Genomic DNA, 20,971 nt, shown 5'->3' with positions numbered 1-20,971 from the left:
CCACACTGTTAGGACTATGTTTACTCAAAGATCTACATCAGGCTTTGGTCCACGTCTGTCACAAAAACCCTACGTGCTGTTGTGGATTTAAATTACTTGCGAATCCCATTCAGAGTTTGCTCATGGCAACTCTGTTAATCCACTTTTACTGGACTGATGACATTTTCATTTTCAAACTAATTAAACTGTTGACACAAGGGGAAGGACAGATGAACACGAGTTATAAATATATCTGGAAGCTGCTAATGGTATGATGACATTTGCAAATGACTATGAATCAACGGAAAAATAGGCCACTTTGCAAAAGTTCCCCCTGAAAGTTTCAATTAGCAAGACAATTCTGCTGAAAGATTTATCTACGTACCCATAGTATAATAATATAATAGATTCATGAGTAATAGTGATGTGAAAGCTGTTGGCATATTTGAAAATGAATATTTATAAAGGCAATAATTGTCTCTCTACCTACTCTACTTATTCTCATCACAAAATTAAACTTTTGACAATTGTATTTTTTTTAAATAAATCCCCCAAATAAACAAAAACTTATTTTTAGTATAAATAATAAACATATCTGACTTATACAGGGAACCTGGTTTAGGAAATGTGCGTTATTGTGTGTCTCTGTGAATATATAAATCTGTCTCCTTAAATAACGTAGAATACGTGGGAACTAGAAATCTTATGACACTAAACAAAGATTTAACAGAATCATAGAAATTTTAAAAGTACACAGACTCCACATACCTGGATACCAAAGCTGGCCAGAGCTTTATGTACATCCTGATGAGAGAAATTAACAATATTCAGCAAAGATGAGGCACATTGGCGATAAATTAATTGAACGGTCACAGCTTGGTCATCACAGGTGTCTTACCGCCGCTGTACCAGGTTTACCCGGCGCGCCGTCCTCTCCCGGGTCCCCCTGCAAATAAAAAAGATATCATCTAAACACGTAAAGCCTCCATCGTGTCACATTTTCACTATGATGGAAAAGAAAGTTTAACTTACAGCATCGCCTTTAAGGCCAGGAGAACCTCTTTCTCCCTGGAGCAAAGAACATTAGACGTAAAAAAAGAGACACACTAAATGGTTGTTAATCCAACACAAACTGAGATCAATAAAGACATGTGCGACTCACTCTGCCTCCCGCAGCTCCGTGAATCCCTGGGATGCCCTGAAAGACAGAGCAAGGACATTGATAAGAGCAGGAAGAGATAAGACTGTGGGAGGGATGCAGCAGCATACAGAGACACATCTTGATAAAACAGACATCACTGCTCATACAACGATGATACAATATAAAAGAACAAAAAAGATGGAACAGGATTCTATGAGAAACTACATGCAGAGGAACTTTAACTCTGCCAAGGAGCTTTGGTTCTTGTATGATTTTGCAGAAACTACCTGAACAAATTATCACCAAACTTGATGTGATATGTTTCAGGGAAGACAACAGTAATGTTTGGTGCTGATCTGGATTATAGGGAGGATCCAGGAAACCTTTTTTCCCCACTTTCTTTGACAATGTGAGATGAGATGTTGTTATTGTTGATTTTTAAAACAATAATTCATGGCTATTGATGAAAAGCCATCAATTATGTATCACTTTATAAGTGTGTAAACTTTGAGGCAGACCCAAACTTTTTAAATTTAAATGTGGTTTCAAAAAGAGACTGTTGGGCTTTGGTGGAGTTATAAGTGCTCTACTAAGTTTCATTCTAGTTGTATATGTATCTGCTGTCCCATTTATTCTCCATTAGCCCTAGGTTGTACATATAATCCATAGCATATCACATTAATGAAAAAGCAGGGATATATATATATAAAATTAACATCAGAAATTCATGCAAACTCACAGGGGTTCCTGGGGGCCCCTGAGGGCCTGGGATTGGTGCCGCTTCAGCGCCTTTCACATACACAACCTAAGAGACAGTGCTTGGATTAGTAATGACAACTATCATTGATATTCATAGCACTATAAAATAGGTATACATATGATGCACCTGTCCTGGAGGACCAATGTTGCCAGGGACGCCAGGTGGCCCTGTAGGACCGGAGGGACCTAAAGGCCCAGGGAGGGCCCGGTCTCCTTTCTGCCCATCACGGCCCTGGAAAATATGTATCAACACAACTGAGAATCTCGTCACACGGTTTTACTTTCGCCAATGCTATAGTAGAGGCTGAACTATAAAATCAAAGCAGGTGGCCGCTGCCACCCCTCCACTGATGTTCCAGAGATAATTAATATGACTTTGCACATGAAAAACAGCACCGCTGACATTTGGTGCTCCTTTGGATTTCTCTCAGAAGTGGCTCACCCTTAAAGGCTAAGCCTGATCATTAGAGGCTAGTGAATTTATATAGCTGGTTCTGAGAAGCCTATTGATTCAGCAGAGAGTGAGAGTGTGATGGTAATGTCAATGTCAGAGTGAGCTCCAGTTGATAAATACACACTCGAGGGGGGAAAGTGTTGTGGGGAAAAGAAAAGAGGAAAAGCTGATGTGTAATACAATAAAGCCCAGGAAGGTGGGATCAATACAGGACGAAGGTGGTGAGAGAGGGCAGGTTAAGGCAGGCACGATACTTTAAAAGAAGAATAACATGAAGGAGATTTGGCAAAACTGACATCTCTTCCGGCTGCTCCAGCTTCTCCTTTGTCACCCTGTAGATTAAAAGAAGAGGTGTCAGATAAAAAGAAGAATTCTTTTTATAGAAATAAAGCCATAAAGAGCACAATCTTATTTTTTATATATATTCTATTTAATAAAATAAATCTATTCATATCTTTCAAAAGAAAGAGATTTGTCCTGTAGAAATAAGAGCACCTTGAGAAATCAAAACCAATATTCTCTTAAAAATGCAGCATTTTAAAATGGCTGATAAAACAATGATAAACGATGGATTCATCCCATAACTTAGACTCCAGAGTATAGCTGGTCTCTGCTGTCTAACTTGTTATTATTATTGTGTGTTGTGGATAAATCCTGATACATACTTTGACTAAAAACTAAACCATCCTGTCAGTGCAAGGTGCTTTTAAAGATTTATGAAGAGCTACAAACCTTTCTCCCATCTTCACCTGGCACTCCGTCCTCACCCTGTAGGTCAAAACAAAATGCATTAAAGGCTGCACACACACACACACACACACACAATGGAATAATGGGCAGTCTGCTGAGGAGCACTCAGATAATTCAGTGCCGCTGCTTTAGAGGTTCACTTAAGACAGCCATTAAGTAGCAGGTCATGAAATACACGTCGGCACTGCTTTTGGTCAGCATCACTCACAGGGAAGAGTACGACTTGTTCATAGTCTTACTGGACAGAATCAATAACTACATATATCAAAGTCACAACACTGAAGCATGAGCAGATTACAGTCTGTCAGGAGAGAGAGAGGATTCACTCAGGATGCAGGAGTGTAGCAGCAGAGTTAAGTTCTAGAGAGGAGTTACCATTTTGCCAGCAGGCCCAGTTTTGCCATCTTCACCTGCTTTACCCTGAAACACAATGATGATGACACACAGTAAATTAAATGTGCTTGATAACAGACTGAGATGTAACAAGTCTTCAGGTCAAAGGATGATAAATGACTGAACCATGTGCGATCAACTTGAGAAATAGAGGATGGTGTAGAAAACAGTTTTTGGACTGCTGTAATAAACTATCGTCAAAGTTGCTGAATTCTGCTCAAAATGTAGTTAAATGTTGGTCGATATTGCAAATCACTAATTAGCATAATCCTGATGTCATTCCATATAGTTGCATTCTGCCTAGTTTCAGCCAAAGTCATATTTTTCTATATTTTCTTCTGGCCTTAACACTGCTCACACATACAGCACCAGTGCCGATGTCAGGGCAGGACTGGTGACTCTCTTCTACTGAAAGTTGTTAAGGTTTGTTGCTAGTAGGATGGTGCTTGGGTCGCAAATCTATGTATGAACCCGCCTGAGCCACAAGAGAAAACCACAGCCGACATGCAATGTGCCGATGTTTTCACAGATTACAGGCACATACAGCGTAAAATCATCAAGTGGAAGGCCCAGCCAATGTGACCAAACACGTCTCAAAACCGAACATCATTTTGAAAAGAGTTTCCAGACCCAACCTGACCCATCAGGTGCCAATGGGAACCATTGAGCTCTGGTCGGGTATCTTCACTCTAGTTGCTAAGTGCTTTTTGAAAGAAAAAAAACAAAACCCTGACCTATGGTGTTATGTCATTACACAGATGGTCATCATCACTGAATCAAGACATTTGCATTTCTGGAGCTGTCCTTGCTGTAACAGTTCAGGCAAAAAAACATTTTCATAAATACAAAACAAAGGGCTTTGTCTGTGTGTGTGTTTGTGTGTGAATACTCACAGGTGTCCCTGCAGTTCCTGGAGGCCCAACAGGCCCTTGGGTGCCCTGTTCTCCTCTGAGTCCTGCTAAACCCTAGTGGGACAGACCGACATACACGTTATCTCATTTTATTTTGAGTAAATATCTGATTTAAATCTGACTTAGATTGAGTCACACTTTGCAGTATTTTGTTGGAAGGTTTACATATAACAGACGAATTATATGTAAAACTTGAACTTAACAGAAAGTTGTGTAGTTGTGGACTTAAAAATCATTATTTTGGTCAACATTACATAACAGTGAAACTGGCCTGGAGAGGAATTTCTCAACAGTCGTCTTATGCAACTGTCCACAGGAGTGACGACTGAAGCTTAACATCTCCACAGTGCCCTCTGCAGCTCGGACAGTTAAAGTGCAACTACGTGCTCGTAATTCAGGGGCAGACAACTGAAATATGTTTGATCCGTCCTCTTGGGCTTCATCATGTGTTCATGGAGAGGAGGGGCTGTTCACAAATGGGTCTGCAGTCAATGTGTTTGTGAGAGAGATATATGTTTTATATTTATCACTTATACTGTAAATTTTATTTTTATTCCATTTGATTATTTTATCTTACTATAGTTGCTTTGTTTTGACACACAATTGTTTGTTCATCAATTGGCAGGATTACACAGAAGCTATTGAACAGAGGATCATGAAGCCTGGTGGAGGGAAGCAGTATGGGTCAGGGAGGAACAAATTTAAATGTGGTGTGGATCAGGATCAGGATCGGGATCAGGATCAGGGGGCAGATGAGGGCATTTATCAACATTTTTGTAATTCGTGGATCTTGGTGAAAGACATAAATCAGGCACATATAGGGCTGATATATAGAAATGTGTGCAGATTTGATGCAAAGCTGGATCTAGTGAATTTAAATGTGGTTTCTTAAGGGGACTGTTGGGCCTTGACAGAGGTATGTGCTCTACGGAGTGTTGTGATTTGATATGATTCTTTGATAGTCTTTAATTCTGTATTATAAATAACATACAAATACACTAAAGCTGTTTGAACTTAATTGGCAAGGTCAGGAAATTAAAACAGTTCCTAATAATATGAGAAAAAGAAATCCATTAGCTATCGCAAATAATCCAATAAATCAATGATTGGGAAACTGCATTGGGTCCCGGATGGTTGCCTTTGTAACTGGGAAAACCTTTGGTACGAAGCTTCCACCGCTCCATCTTGACTATATTATTTTTATTATTTGTACATAATTACACGAGTACTCACTCCTCAGTCAGACTACATTGATCTTATAAATATCAACATTTATTATCGAACGATTACAGAGACCTCAGGGCTAACTGTATTTTTCATGCTGACATATCCACACATGAAAAGAGAGACTCACATCTCTCCCAGGATCTCCCTGTTTCCCAGGATCACCCTAAACACACAGAAAACACAGAGACATGTATCAGCCACAGTGACACAACCCCCACAATTTACATTCAGTTTTTTATGGTTCGGTGAAAAGTTGTCAGAAAGTGGAATACCCTCTGTCCAGGTGGTCCAGCTGCACCAAGTTTACCATCCAGACCTGGACGTCCATCTAACCCCGATGCCCCACGTTCTCCCTGGTCACACAGAGGTTTAGGAGTTAGGAGACTACATTTAAATTACTGTAAGAGTACAGTTGAAGTGTCTCAGGTCAACTTTAGGCCATGAAGCTTTCTGCCAGCCCCTCTGCACTTCATCCCAATGGGAAACAGAATCCGGTGGCATGAAGGACAGTGAGACCTGCCACTCACCAGAAAGCCACTCACCAGTGTAATTTCTTACACGGCTCAGTAGAGTAATCTTACATTTTAAGGATAAATCAGACTTATTGATTTCAAACCTTCTCTCCAGGTGTCCCTCTTTCTCCCGTGTCACCCTGGAAATATGAGAAGTGAAAGTGATTTAAAGAAATGCAGAAAACGTTTCAGATATCCGCTATAGTTTTGAGAACCAAAGTAGAGAAGCAGTGACAAAACTCAAACTCACTCTTGTGCCTGCAGGCCCCCGTTGTCCCTCAGGACCCTTTATAGACAGCAAGGAAAGGACAGGAAGTCACAAAGTCTCATCAGTCACGCAGAACAAATCAGCATTGGAAGGGGTCAGCGTGCATACAGATTCATATACAGGGGCCCATCAAATGTTCACGGAAGCATTTACAAATTGCAACAATGGCACCAACTCACTCGTAGGCCGGGAGCTCCGGGAGTCCCTCCTTCGCCTTTCGGACCTTTGTCGCCGTGGTCCCCCGGGCTGCCCGCATCGCCCTTGGAATCAAAATTACAGTTGTTTTAGGTGTGTTCCAATTACATTGTTTTATTCAAGTAATTTACATGTCATTTAAACTGTAGGGTAAATATAGCATGATGGTGTTACTTTCGGCGTACAACCACTGTACACGAGCAGTACATACTTTCTCTCCACTTTTTCCTTTCAGCTGGCCCAGGATGTCCGCCTATTAAGAAGAAAAAACATGAATGATCACTTCATTTTTAATTAAACACATTAGAAAATGCCATCTTGTTTTCAGTAATATTTTATTTTCAAGCATAACACTAAAATTTGATTGTTAGGCTTGATCAGCCCAATTTATGTATGTGTTGTGTAGCTATTCATATCAATACTTGTTTTATTTATTTATTGAATTAATATGTAATTTTGATATGTTAGATAAATTCATTTTTAATTAATGAAATCTAGTACTGAATCAAATATCTGTTCAATGTATGTATAGGTGCTTTCAATTTATTTCCCATGCATAAACATCAGACCAAATCTATGATCCAATGCTGTGACCTTGACCTTTGACAGGGTTAAAAAATAAATCAATTGTGCAAGTTCTGTCCCTGCACCCAACCAAGATGGCAAGTTGAATCCAAATTGGATTGCATTGGCTCTATAGCTATTTCTGTAACATACAGACTGACACCACAGATTGCAATGCACCTACTCTATAGCACGTAGTGCTGGTAAAATTAACTCTCTGGTCTAGTTGGAAATAACAGCACTTGTAGCACTTAATGACCCTCCTTGAAATAACCGTCGCTATGTTAGAAGGTCATGAAAGTAGCATTCAGAGAGAAATTATGATCCACACACCCTAGAAAGATGGTGATCGAGAAACTGAAAATCAATACAAATAATCAAATAGCACAAATCCAAAATGTTTTGCAGCAATAAAAAGATCAATTTAGATTTACCACAAACTTACTGAAGACCACAAAAATACATTTGAGAAACAGTTTAAAGTAACAGAATTCTACAAAGGACTCTAACCTGTGCCTGACAATAAATCAACAGGACCTGATGGATCCCCTGCTGAATCTATGAACAACAATAATTTGTATATAGCTACCATTTTCAACAGATTAACAGCTCAAATTAAACCAAGATCCTTATTTTCCATTGTTGATGTTGTGCTTAAAGTCATCGCAAGTGTTTCTGGGAAACCCAAGACGTAGACGTTGAGGTATTCAGTGTTGTACTGGTTTGGCTTCAACGCAGCTTATGCCAAGTTAAAAGCAAAGTGGTTCATATAAGGTTCGCAAGTGGAACCTGCTCTGAACCAGTTGTATCACTCGGCACAAGTTTATATGTCCATCAATGCAAACAACTGCTGTGGCTCAGTGATTCAGCTGCAGAGAGAGAGGCAACTAATGTTATATGAACGTATTGGCATAATATAATTATAACCTACATTGGGTTTGTGCTATAACTATATAGGTTTTTACACATTTGTTGCTCTGATGCTTCAGTCTTGGATGGCTTTCCTCCCAGATCATGTATTCTGGTGGTCATCACATCAATACATTGTGTGAAACATTAGCGGTCAATTCGTTGGCATGAGGGTGGCCTGGTATGAACACAAATTCCTGGGCCTGATTTATTGATTCACAGCTGAATGTGAACACTGTGCTCTCACACCTTTGCAGTTGGCTAAAAATAGAGACAGTGTCTTATTGAATGTTTATCAGTATAGTCCAACATTACAGCGAGGAACAAAGTTTGTCAAGAAGTGAGTCATGAGCAGGTCAGCAGAGTGTGCTGCAGGTAGAGATAGATCTGAGAGATGGAGGAAACTTGCTCGGAGTGGGAGAGTGTGAGATGTAAACAGAGATGCTTTGAAAGATGTTGACGGTGAAAATTAAACAAGGGCTGCCTCTCCTCACAAAACCCTATTTAACCCCAAACTAAAGTACGCACATTTATTTTCTGACTGGACAAGAGGGGAGGCTTGTTGCTCAATTAATTTACATTATTATAATGATTATAATTATATTGCAAAGTGTATGTTGATTATTGTAGTATTATTAAATTATAAATAATTGAGGGACCTGATAATTAGGAGACTGTTGGGCCTTGGCTTAACCAGTTATGTTTTTTGGTAAGGGTCAAACTAACCCTTATGTTCCCTTATTTTCGTTGATGCTATTTAACCTAGAAAAACAAGAAACTTTCGGAGACCATAATTTACCTAGCTCTAGTTAATACATCTTTTTAACATGTGGAAGTATCTGCCACACTCACCACTTTTCCTGGTGGTCCCGCTGGCCCTTGGGTTCCCTAGGAGAAGAAAAGTTTGTGAATCCAGTACAAACAGTACAGAGTTGAATAAGGACAAATAAACATAGAACAGACCTGCTCTCCTTTATCTCCTCTCAGTCCTGCAGGTCCGGGGCTGCCCTATGATCGAACACAGATCAATAAAGATGCTGAGCAGCTGACCTTCCTTCTCTTAACGGCCTCGCAAGAATAGCACAAGAGCATATTGATAAGCTGTCTGTGATATGATGCATAAAATATGTCTCACATTTCGTCCGTGCTCTCCTGGGTCTCCGAAGTCTCCTTTCTCGCCCGCTCGTCCGGGTTGACCAGCCAGTCCCTGAGGGCGGTCAATACAAAATATCTATGGACTGAACTTTCCGTTGATGTAACTGGGACGTTGTTAAGTTTTAATAATGAAAGCTGACATTGAAGATTGTTCAAAGAAACGTGTCCTACCCTCAGTCCTCGTTCTCCCGCCTTCCCAGGAAGTCCAGACTCCCCCTGGTGAAAAACAAGTTTATACATTCCCAGCGACACCGCCACACTCATGATTATATACAATCTTTTCTATGATGAGAGAGGTTGTGGGAAATGGCACCATTCAAGAGATATATTCCATCACAAAGGGGAAATGAAAGTGTGCACCTTAGAACGAGAAATGGAGATAGTAGGAGAGGAATATACTTACGGGAGAGCCCTCATCACCCTTGTCTCCTTTCTCTCCCTGTAAAATGAAAGGATATATAATTCATTCAAATCTAACACGGAGGAAACAGCAGTGGCACTACACTGCAAAATCTGGCTGTTTAAGAGGGTCAGACCGGAGAGCATGTACAAAGGAAGAGAAAATCTTGCATCATACACAAAAAGTGTATTTGCTTTTACCTCGAAAATGACATCTTTGGAAAGAGGTGCATGTTGGAAGGAATAAAGGCAAAGCTTGAGAGGCTGTTTGATGTTCTATTACAGCATTGAGAGCAACATGATATCACAAAAACAGCTTTATACTACACTGAAATGTAGTATTAGTTCTTACTTGTAGTAGAAACTATACCGTACAATAAGAGCAGGGAAGTTGTTGTTGATACGATTATGTACATAATGATATGGATGTTCCCCAATACCAATATATATCAGTATCGATTAAACAATAATCCTTTTCTCAATCATACAAGATTTTTTATGAGTGCTTTGGTATATAAAACCTGTAAATTTGACAAGAAAACAGAGAGAAACATTAAATCCTCATCTTAGAGAAATCTAACCAGTGAGCTTTGGACAATTTTGTGTAGATGTTTAACTTAAGGGCCTCTCACATTTGGTTTAGGGGTTAACCCTAAATGTCTGTCAATCTATACATCTATAAATCAACTAACCGCCAACAATCATACCATCATAATATGATTATCACCCAGCCCAACTTACTATATCTTCTATTTCTAGCCCAAGGTTGTTTATACTACTTTTAATGGTTTCCTATTTGTTGCCCTCTATTTTTTTATTGTTGACTTGTTAGTCATCGTGCAACTATGTTTTGAAAGGCGCAATATAAACAAAGTCTGTTATTATCACTATTATTATGAATATTATTTCTATCGTATGCAAAGAATATAACTAAGTTCTTGATAAGGGTATTGTAAAGGTGCAGAGAGATAAAGCTGTATGAAGGTGAACTGTGGGACAGTCCACGGTTCTAAGTGGTCGTACACAACTCTGACCTCTTTCCCAGACAGACCAGCTTTCCCTGGAATTCCTGAGCGCCCATTCTCGCCTCTCTCTCCTGTTTCTCCTGGTTCTCCCTAAAAAAAACAGTTAAAAGACCAGTTTTAGAATCAAGTTAGTTCAAACGAACAGAAAGCATGTAGGAAACACAGCCGGCCTCTCACCTTGGCACCTGGTCTCCCATTGACACCAGCAGTTCCCTGAGGGGGAAAGGCAAATGTTTTATGCATTTTCAGTTTGGGTGGATTTGGGGCATGACTCACACTGACAGGTGACACACTGGAACATTTCAGGAATGATTGGTGCTATTTTCAGGAAAACCTTTCAGAGACCTGTATACATTATAAATAAGCCAGTTGTTGAGGAGAGTTTTTACTATGAACCTACCCGTTCTCCTGGCTCTCCTTTAGAACCAAAGACACCTGACCCTCCGGACCCTGGTGACCCCTGAATGAATGACAGAAATTGAAATGTCATTTGTGTGACGACCCTCTCTGAGACTGCTGTTTCGTTGTCAGGTAGATTCATCTCACCTACTCCTGCTATACTTTGGTGGCATTCAGAGAGTCTCCCTTTCCCTCATAACTTCCACAATTAAAATTTCCTTTAAAATAAACGTGATAACACTCATATGTGGTCTTTGCCCCTTCATCAAGCCTTGAGCTGGGCTGTTACAAATTGCAGGCTCGTTTCGCTTGAAGGTTTTGTCGGTAATCTAAGTGAGTTTATGTCAATTGTCTCAAAGTGGTAGTGAACGTGGGTGGAACTCTATATGCTCGGCAGTGGTGGATCTGAGATTTTTCTTAATTAGGGGCCATAAAGGGGCCACAATTTATGCAAAGGGACTAATTATATGTCCAACATGCACGAATCCTAAGTCAGTGAGATGCACGCTTGCATGTATGCACGTCCCGAGGGATCACATCCATGGCTTTCTGGGGGAAACTGCATTACATGCCATGTTAGTTGAAGGTTAGTTAGCCTCAGTTGTGGGGACTCCAGTTAAATATTTGCTCCTCCCACTTTGTCCAGCCTTGAGCCAGGTTGTGACATTTCATACACATTATAGCAGATTGTGACCATTCACAATCACACACAGACAGTTGTACACTGTATCATCCAGTGGTCCCTCACTTTCTCTCCTCTCTGTCCAGAGTCTCCTTTTTCTCCCCTCTGCCCATCGAGGCCAGACAGACCTCGCTCCCCCTGTGGAAGAGCAGAAAAGGGAAGGAGACCAATCCAAGTGAAGAATGATGGTGCCACTGTCCAGTCTAAATGATGAGTTACATTAGAACAGAATCTGACACTCTACCTGTTCCCCTTTCTTCCCTGCAAAACCTGGACTCTGTGTGATTTGAATAAAACAGTTAAGGGTCTTTCACATACTCAAAACATTCATGGAGAGCATATTCAACGTAAAGAGACAGATGACTTATTACATTTCATTATTATTAATTTTATTTTATTACTCACACTCCTGCCTGGCTCCCCTCGTGCTCCGTCTCCTCCCTGCGGACAGATGGGTTCACATGTTCTTTCATCTTTGCTCAGAGAGTAATTTCATCAGATTATGAAACGTTCTGTGAAGGAATCCCGTTCTCATTGCCCCCGCCGACTCTCGCATGATTACACACCATTGAATCAGTCTCACCTTTTCTCCTGTTGGTCCACTGGGCCCTGGTAAACCCTGATGACAAATGAAAAGATTAATTTGTGAGGCTCACGTGCATTTAAAACAGTCAGCCCGCCCAACAAATATGAAACATAAAAGGCAAACTGAAGTCATTAGCCAATACTGCGCGATGGCCTGCCACTCACTCTCAACCCTGCTGGTCCTGGGAGTCCTGTCTTCCCCAGATCTCCCTGAGGAAACAGAATTATTCACAGAGGCAGCACAAAATCCCACAAAAAGGAAAGATTCCAACTGTTTAATTAATTTAAATGAAATAAATAAACAGTGCGGCACTCACCCTCTCCCCGGTTTCACCAGCTGGTCCTCTCTCGCCCTGCAAAGATACACGTGCAGAATGATGATTGATTTCTAAAGAGAAACTTGCCTGGTATCTCTCTCTCTCTCTCTCTGTGAGCACATGCATGTGCAAATTGCATTATCCATCACTGTTAGTGTTGTCACTGCAGGAAGTCTTCTTTGATTGGCCGACTTGTTGTCAACAACACCTTCCTCTATAGAAAGATGCAGCAGCCACTGTGAAATTGATCTCGCTGGAGAGAATTATTTTAATTTTTATGTGATCTGTCAGTAAATGGGCTACGGTGACCAAAATAAAAATTCGGATCTAGTGAATTTAAATGTGGTTTTATGATAGGACTGTCGAGCCGTATTGGAGGTATGTGTTCTACCGAGGGACATTCACGCTTAAATTATAAAATCATATGCTACTGTTACTTGGGTGAGCCTGTTTGCAATAATCACAGGTTTGCACCAAAGATAACTTTTATAAGGGGAAAATCGAGGCATCTACAGTGTAAATATATTTTTTAGCCGAAAAGATAAAGTCCTTATTTACCAGTGATTGTATTTTCACCTTCTCACAACTATGAACATGATCTAGCAGAGATTTGTCTCATTGGTTTAAAAAAAAGGAAAAAGAGAATTGGTATAATAAGGCCCTGGAATCGACATCAAAACTGCTCTTCTCTGTTCAGGTATAAACAAGTTCACAGCAAAATGTTTTTTTGAAATGACAGCCTGCTGCGTCTCCACCCTTTTCTCTGCAACATTTTCTACATGAACCTTTCCGACCTTTTCAGGTTTGATGAGACTCACACCTGAAGCACATAGAGATGGTTTATGTTGCATTCAGATTGTCATTCAGGAGAAATTACATTTTCCCCTTGTAAAACTAAAGCAGGTGCTGTGTCTGTGATTGTGGACAAGTCACTACACACATACAGACACACACACTGGACTGTTTCTCCCTCAGATTGTGTGACTCACCCTGTCTCCCTGTGATCCCGGCTCTCCTGGCTGTCCTCGGTCACCCTGTCCAGAGCAGGCAGTGACAAAGGTCATTATCTGTCCACACACAACAACAGGATGGATGTCTCTTACCTTTATCTTACCTTGATGCTAATCTCTCCTGGAGGCCCACGCGGACCCTGAAAGACACGAGCAACATGTTTAAACATAAACTCATCAACTCTAATGAGAAGATAATGTTTTTTAGATCTGTTTAATTATGAGCTTGGCTGTTAGTTTGGAGTTTCCAGACAGGGCTAATTCATTTTAATAGTGGATAGCGCCAACATGTGACCATTTATAAAATCCATTGTAAGTTCACAACCTGAGAATTATCAGGGAAAGAACAATATTTTATTCCTTGTGCTAAATTGCTAATATATAAATCCTCATAGACCACTCATTTTATAGAATATTTAACAATTATCATGTAAAACCTAAGTACATTACCTGGAAAACTAATTATTTTTTTGTAATTGACATGTAGACTAATGTTATATATATTTATTGTATTCTATTCTGTATTTTAACGGTATGTGCAGGAATAAACTGCATCTATGCTGTTAGACCAACTCAAGGTTTTAGAGATGTACCAACTGTGGATTTCTCAAAGTTTTGTTAATCTATAAAAGCAGTGAGGTAGTCTTGATCCACATGTATCCAGATAAAGATTTTTTTTTAAATACAATAACAAACCTAGAGGATTATGCAGCCTTAGCAGAGGTGTGTCTTATCAGTGCTTATCAGAATGTATTGATTTAAGACTCAAGATGTTTATTGTCACAGCGGTTATACAAGTGCAATCATGTGAAAAGCTTTTGCTGGGAAGCTCCATTCAAAAGTGAATTAGTATTAAGGACAGAACAATACAAATAAAAAGATGACATGTGCACAAATAAAAATATTATTTATAAAAATTAAATATACAATATTAAAGTAAGAATACTAACAACAAATAAGTGTGTAACAGAGAAAAATGTTTTGCAGAGTCAATGTATTTACAGTCTGATAAACTGGATTCTCCTGTGTCTGACTTACCCTGTCCCCAGGCTCTCCCTGCCTGCCTGGAGGTCCGGCAAGCCCATCGGTACTGTCGCCCTGAAAAAAAAAAGCACAAGCCATTTGTCTGAGATAAACACTGCAGGTGCTCAGCCACTCGTACACCGAATCAATCTGCAGCTACCTTGTCTCCTTTGCTGCCCTGTGGTCCCGCTGGCCCTCTAGGACCCGGAGCCCCTGGAGATGCTGCAGTGCCCTGATAGTAAGAAATGCAATTAGCGAATGTAAAATACTCCCCCCACGTGCACAAGCAGGGTTCATCGGCAAACTCAACATGTCAGCACATCGCCAGTGATTGACAGCGCTTACTGAGGAGCCCTTCTCGCCCTTCACGGCCACCCCGCTGCCTACTCCTGGAGGTCCCTGTCAGCCAAGAGAGATAAGAGCTGAGAGTCATTATGGTGCCGAGGATATTTGCTTGCTCTGGATATTTTTGCAGTGAGAGGGCAAGCTGGTGATAGTGTGACTCACCCGCTCTCCCTGGCCACCCTTTTCTCCCTGCAGAAAAAAAAGATGCAGACGGTGAGAAGGAGGGGATGCTGAACACTGTTATGATGTTGTTAAAGTTTCCCTATGATAACAGACCCAGAGATTATTGTACAGATAAATACACAAAGATATACACCTCTCTGTTCCTTGTATTTCAAAAAAGTGGAGAGAGCTAATGTCTCAGTAGTATGAGGAAAACTAAATTATTGAAATTATTCATTATTAATAAAAAAAACTAAGTGACTTGATCATTCTTTTTGATCCACAGAAATTAAATATTTTCTTTCTGAGGGATAAGAAACTGATATCTTAAAGGACTGCGTGTATATTTCATGTAGAATGATTCTTTTGAGTTTCCAGAGAAATATGATTCATGAGATATAGCATTAGTATCTGAAATACAGAATAAGAGGCATCTGTGTGCCACCATCCTCCTCTTGGAAATTATAATTAGAAAAAAACTGAAATTCAATTCATTAGAATCAATAATAACATTTAAAATCACACCCTCAAAATGATTCTGGGGAACATGAATCCCTTCTGGAATCATGCATGAGCTTCCACTCAAGAAATATGTACGTGGCTCTATGCTGCCACCATGTGTCCGAGGCTGACAACAACAACTTGGAGCAGCAAGAGGACTCCAACAAGAATTCACAGAGGTTTTTGAAACGCCTTGAGAAACCTGCAGAAAGGTTTCACACACATGTATATTACAGAATAGGGATACCTAAATGGAGGACAGCATTGAGTGAGATCTTAAAAAACCCAGCTGTAAAATATGTTTTTGTATAAACAACTCATTCTCAAAGTCTGAGTATGAAACTGTCAGTCGAAGTTTCATCACCAAATCACAGCGAAGGAACTATTTTCATTATTTACCAAGACATTATAACAGTAAAAACTGCAATCTCAAGATTACCAACCCTGCCGTCTTTAATACCAGCGGAAAAAGCATCGGATCAATCGTCACCTCGATTAGAAACTGCTCATTGCAGTTTAGAGGAGAGCTGCATTTTTTTATTTAGTGACCTACACAGGGTAAAGTGTGTTTCTTCATGGATAAGATCAAATAAAAAAATCTGTTTAAATTATCTTTAACTAAATTTGAATTCTTCCTGATTTGATGTTGTTAACTTTTAAATTGAGTGAATTGCAGAGAAGCGGTGGAGGAGACAAACCTTGATGGAGAGTCCGGGTGTACCTGGTATCCCAGGGCGGCCATCCTGACCTGGTATCCCTGGAATGCCAGCGGCCCCTTTGCCCCCGTCGCTGCCTGGTCGACCCAGAGAACCCTTAATGAAAAAAAAATTCTGGTAAGTATATGAAGTAAAGACTGTAGAGTGTAGAGGGTTTGTGTGCATTGGGCCCATTGTTGTATTCCTGTGGTACATAATAACCATAGAAAGCAAATGCAGATTAGTGATGTGTCTCCTGGTTGTTTAAGATCTTCCTGTGTCAGTCTCTTACCGGTATCCCTGGGATGCCTGCTTCTCCTTTCCTCCCGGGCAGGCCTCCTCCAGATGTAGCAGAGCCTGGCTCTCCCTGAAGCATCAGCAAAGAACCATCAACATCCCTTTCAAACAAGAACACACCAACGACGTGAAATGTACTATTTCAGCTCACCCTATCACCTTTACTGCCCGTTGACCCTTGTGGCCCTGTTAACCCTGGATCACCCTGTAAAATAAAAACATATAAAAAAGGAGGTTTAGGAAGCAAAGACATTAATATTCGTATGTCAAAGTCTGTAGGTGAGGAGAAGCATTACTCACCGGAGTTCCTCTGCTACCAGGCAGGCCATGTGGGCCCTGCAGGACAAATTAACAACATTATGTTAATACGACAACACGAACCAGCCAGCAGTTCTGTGGATTTATGTTCCTCTACTCACCGTGATCCCTGCATTTCCAGGGGCACCTGGTCGTCCTGGCAACCCCGGATTTCCATCAATACCAGGAAAACCCTGAACACCAAACAAAATGTCAGACCGTTTTCTATCAGGATAAGTTCTGGTGATGTTGCTGCTTCCGCCTCAGCTCCACTCACTCTCTCCCCCTTTTCTCCTTTCACCGCTCCAGAGGGGTCAGAAGATTGGCCTGGTGGACCTGCACGTCCCTCAGGGCCTCTGGGGCCGTCCCTTCCCGCCAAACCATCCCGACCCTATATCTCACGCAAGTAGACACATTAATTCATTGAAAATAGCAGAACGCTGCTGTAATTCTGGATAATATCATCATGGTCAGTGTTAAAGAATGACTCACAGACTCTCCCTTGCGTCCAGAAGCCCCATCTCTGCCTCCCTCCCCCTGTGGGGGTCAAATAAAGGAAAAGTGGCACTTTAACAACTGTAAATACAAATTACAAGAGTTGCGGAAAAATAATACAACTGAGCAATGTCTTCATCATACCCTCTCACCACGCTCTCCCTTCTCCCCCTAAAAGAAACGGTAAAGATGAGACTTGATTAGAAATCACAGGAAGAAAAAGTGTGAAAGTGCAGATAGAGAATAACTCACCCGAGGGCACTGAACAGTGCACTGCTCTGGACCTGGATTAACCTAAAAACACAAGGATAGAGTCATGAGGCTGAGAGGATACATTTATTCACCATGATAAAATAGTAAATACAAAATAATTGATATCAAAATTTGATAAAATTATAAAAATGGCTAATCAGAGTCTCTCTGATGAAGACACGGCAGAAGAGAAATTGTGTTAATTTTCACAAAAGCTTTGAATTAAGCAGTGTGCCCCGGCCACTTGTCCATCATCTGTACCGCTTCTCCTTTGATGGTTGAGGGCGGAGAAGGAGCCTATCCCAGCTGAGAGGCAGAGCACACCCTGAACAGGTCGCCAGCGTGTCACAGGACCAACATACAGAGTGACAAACAACCATTCACACCTAAGGACGATTAACAGCCACCAGTTAACCTGTGACACTGATCTGCATGTGTTTGTACTGTGGGAAGAAGCTGGAGTACCACAGGACCCAGCATTCTTGCTGTGAGGCCTCAGTGAGGCCTCAGTTCAGGCACCACTGTGGAGCCTGCATTCATTCAGTTACATCCGATTTGAATTAAAAAGCCACAAATAACCATCAAAACATTTCAAAATGGGTCCACATGTTAGCTGAATTGAGAGTCAGACTTTTGGGGAAGTGTTTTGTGTCTTGGTCACAGTAAGCTGATAATACCAAGCTCAACCCTGAGTCTGAAGATAAGATTATAAACTGATCATATGGATTTTTTTATGTTTCTTCTCACATCTGGTATTCTGGCAATTCCACAGAGTAAGTCGGCCAGATCACTGTGTTGAGTCCCCAGCTGTGCTGCATCACGGGCGTACAGGATGTTCTGGGTGCTGCCGTCGGTCACGATGCGACGTAGCTCCTCGGTTTCCGCCTGGTCAATGCCCACTGCTAACACAGTGACACCTAGCAGACAGACATTTTTATCATCCAAGTTTCCATGACTTTGGACTTGTTTTTATCAATGCACACACTTCTGGAGTTTAAATCTTGAAAGCAAACTGCTTTGTACAGGTAGCTAAATTCAGCAAACCCTAAGTTTTAGACTAAAACTAGTGTGACTGCTTGTTGCTGTGCTCCTTCACACCTGAAGCCCTGAGACTGCTGGCTGCCAGAGTCAGGTTGTCAGCTGATTTTTTGTCTGCGATGATGACGACAGCCCCGGGGACCCTTGGCCTGCGTCCAGACGTAGGAGTCAGCACGTACTGTCTGGTGAAGGTCACCGCTTCTCCTGTAGAGGGGGACGAGACAATATAAGCACTGCCAACACAAAGAGCAGGTAGAGAAAATAAGTTTGATAAGGAAAGATATTTAGAAAAAACTGACCAATGTTGTTCCCCGGACTCTCATCGAAGGGCGTGGCCTGGATCTCTTGAAGCAGCGTGTCAGATCTTCCATGGCGTTTGAGCAGGAACCATATTTTGGGTCGGTAGCCGTAAACTACAACTCCGACCTGAACCAGGGAGGGAAAAATTAAACAATTCACCATAAGCTTTAACCTTTCATGCTCTGAAACGTATTTGTCAAAAGATGAGAGTACCTGTGAGTCTCGGGCACCGATGGTGTGGAGTGACCTGACTGCGGTGGTGAGGAGGTCACGCAAAGGTCTTGCAAGGCTGATCCGATCAGTGGATGCCGGCACCAGAAACACCACATCCAGACGCCCCCCCGCACACACTGTCGACAGAGAAGTTTGTGTGGTGAAGTGAGGTAAGGTCGTGAGGTCAGATAAATGAATATGTATCTGTGGGTGTGTTACCAGTATGTTCATCTACAGAGCTCTCTGTTCCCAGTCCACTCTCAAAGTTGGGCTGCACGCTGAAGCGATATCGACGGCCCAGACGCAGCCCGGTCACCTGGTACGAGGTCGACGAGGCGGGCAGCGTGACAGACAAGCCTCGACCGGTATCTGAGAAATGAGAACAGCTAAAGTGGCAGGACTGCGGATCAGAAATATAAGAGTCTAAAGCAAATAATCTATCAACATCTTTTACCTGTCTCATCTTTCCAGCGTAGAATATATCCTGTGGCTCGGGGGAGAGAAATCCAGTCTAACCGCACTGAACTCTGGGTAACCTCAGCCACTCTTAAAGTTGTAGTAGGTGACGGAGAGGGAGTGTTGTTGCCAGCTGTAGACATGGATACAGAGAATTAACAAATACACAGCGATTTGTACATTTACAAACAAATGAGAGGATTTGCATGCTCCATTACAAATACTTTTTTCCGTGACCTAAAATATACACAGGTTTTCTTTTATGTACAAGTCCTTTTAAATCCATCTATTACTTCAAAGAAGACTTCAGGACTTAAGTCTGTTGTACATTTTCTCTGATCTACACATGAACCTTGTAACACTGTTTGAAATTGTGAAGACAGGACTCACGCGTGGTGACTCTCACGGACACGGGGTTTCCCTCTCTGTTCTCAACCAAAGCCATGACCTGCACCTCGTACTGAGCTCCAGGGTCCAGCCGTTCTAAATCCACCGCTGTCACATCTCCGCCAACCAGCTGACTCCGTACTTCACCACCTTTAGCAGCACAGGGCGAGGGTCCGTGAGTAGTGTGATACAGACTTCAACAAAACATCCATATCCATAGAAAACGCATTTGCTACCTCCGCCGAAGAGGTGTTTTTCTCGTCTGTGCTTGTTGTCAGCACGATTACGCAAACACTACTTGAGAGATGACCACGAATTTTGGTTCAAGGATGTGCCATGGGTAAGGAAAGACCTTAAAAAAAACTTGTGGATCTGAATTTGAACCAATATTTATAGTAAAAATATGGATCAGGTGGCAGATCCACAAGTTTTTAACATTTTCTTGGACTTCTCTGAGAATCATTAATGGATCTTGATTATAATAAACAGATATGTTCGGGAGACTAATATTGTGTGTGTGGGCAATTTAGTGCAGATGCAAATAAAAATCTTGATCTAGAGAATGTAAATGTGGTTTTAAAGGGGTACTGTTGGGCCTTGGCTGACCTTATGCCCTTTACAAGTGCAATTCCAGTTACTTCATGTCATACAAACGGAGTGCTGAAAATAAATTCCACAATAGACCCACCGTCTGTTTTCCTCCATGTAACACGGTAGGCCGTCGCTCCCTGCACACCGACCCAAGAGACTCGGACGACCTCTCCTCGGGCCTCCTGGACCGTCAGGGACGTCACAGTCCCAACTACGGTCTGATCGGATTCTGCCAATCAGGAGAGGAAATATGTTGAGCCTCACATTCCTCGGCTTATTGTCAAG

General features: G+C 41.5%; 1 protein-coding gene across 1 annotated transcript in view; it reads right to left on the bottom strand.

Annotated features, from left to right (window-relative positions):
• col7a1 (collagen, type VII, alpha 1) overlaps positions 1-20,971 on the bottom strand; it is a 70,941-nt gene that overhangs the window by 40,587 nt on the left and 9,383 nt on the right. Inside the window, exons 19-71 of the mRNA XM_061069233.1 lie at positions 20,784-20,915; positions 20,099-20,245; positions 19,707-19,841; positions 19,472-19,621; positions 19,253-19,389; positions 19,039-19,165; positions 18,800-18,943; positions 18,449-18,618; positions 17,702-17,743; positions 17,594-17,620; positions 17,447-17,491; positions 17,232-17,345; positions 17,077-17,148; positions 16,958-16,993; positions 16,809-16,862; positions 16,653-16,727; positions 16,364-16,477; positions 15,165-15,191; positions 15,003-15,056; positions 14,818-14,889; positions 14,673-14,732; positions 13,739-13,774; positions 13,614-13,658; positions 12,625-12,660; positions 12,473-12,517; positions 12,306-12,341; positions 12,128-12,163; positions 11,967-11,999; positions 11,789-11,860; positions 11,042-11,101; positions 10,819-10,854; positions 10,651-10,731; positions 9,621-9,656; positions 9,389-9,433; positions 9,198-9,269; positions 9,026-9,070; positions 8,915-8,950; positions 6,801-6,842; positions 6,574-6,654; positions 6,377-6,412; positions 6,231-6,266; positions 5,887-5,967; positions 5,742-5,777; positions 4,370-4,441; positions 3,459-3,503; positions 3,066-3,101; positions 2,630-2,665; positions 2,007-2,111; positions 1,860-1,925; positions 1,142-1,177; positions 1,012-1,047; positions 878-925; positions 748-783 (exon numbers count right to left, since the gene is read on the bottom strand). Coding sequence (XP_060925216.1) covers positions 748-783; positions 878-925; positions 1,012-1,047; positions 1,142-1,177; positions 1,860-1,925; positions 2,007-2,111; positions 2,630-2,665; positions 3,066-3,101; positions 3,459-3,503; positions 4,370-4,441; positions 5,742-5,777; positions 5,887-5,967; positions 6,231-6,266; positions 6,377-6,412; positions 6,574-6,654; positions 6,801-6,842; positions 8,915-8,950; positions 9,026-9,070; positions 9,198-9,269; positions 9,389-9,433; positions 9,621-9,656; positions 10,651-10,731; positions 10,819-10,854; positions 11,042-11,101; positions 11,789-11,860; positions 11,967-11,999; positions 12,128-12,163; positions 12,306-12,341; positions 12,473-12,517; positions 12,625-12,660; positions 13,614-13,658; positions 13,739-13,774; positions 14,673-14,732; positions 14,818-14,889; positions 15,003-15,056; positions 15,165-15,191; positions 16,364-16,477; positions 16,653-16,727; positions 16,809-16,862; positions 16,958-16,993; positions 17,077-17,148; positions 17,232-17,345; positions 17,447-17,491; positions 17,594-17,620; positions 17,702-17,743; positions 18,449-18,618; positions 18,800-18,943; positions 19,039-19,165; positions 19,253-19,389; positions 19,472-19,621; positions 19,707-19,841; positions 20,099-20,245; positions 20,784-20,915 — 3,512 coding nt within the window. The remainder of the gene's footprint in view (positions 1-747; positions 784-877; positions 926-1,011; positions 1,048-1,141; positions 1,178-1,859; positions 1,926-2,006; positions 2,112-2,629; positions 2,666-3,065; positions 3,102-3,458; positions 3,504-4,369; positions 4,442-5,741; positions 5,778-5,886; positions 5,968-6,230; positions 6,267-6,376; positions 6,413-6,573; positions 6,655-6,800; positions 6,843-8,914; positions 8,951-9,025; positions 9,071-9,197; positions 9,270-9,388; positions 9,434-9,620; positions 9,657-10,650; positions 10,732-10,818; positions 10,855-11,041; positions 11,102-11,788; positions 11,861-11,966; positions 12,000-12,127; positions 12,164-12,305; positions 12,342-12,472; positions 12,518-12,624; positions 12,661-13,613; positions 13,659-13,738; positions 13,775-14,672; positions 14,733-14,817; positions 14,890-15,002; positions 15,057-15,164; positions 15,192-16,363; positions 16,478-16,652; positions 16,728-16,808; positions 16,863-16,957; positions 16,994-17,076; positions 17,149-17,231; positions 17,346-17,446; positions 17,492-17,593; positions 17,621-17,701; positions 17,744-18,448; positions 18,619-18,799; positions 18,944-19,038; positions 19,166-19,252; positions 19,390-19,471; positions 19,622-19,706; positions 19,842-20,098; positions 20,246-20,783; positions 20,916-20,971) is intronic.

This window comes from Limanda limanda, chromosome 4 (assembly GCF_963576545.1).
Source record: "Limanda limanda chromosome 4, fLimLim1.1, whole genome shotgun sequence".
NCBI classification, from domain to species: domain Eukaryota; kingdom Metazoa; phylum Chordata; class Actinopteri; order Pleuronectiformes; family Pleuronectidae; genus Limanda; species Limanda limanda.
This window is presented reverse-complemented; position numbering and strand designations above follow the sequence as displayed.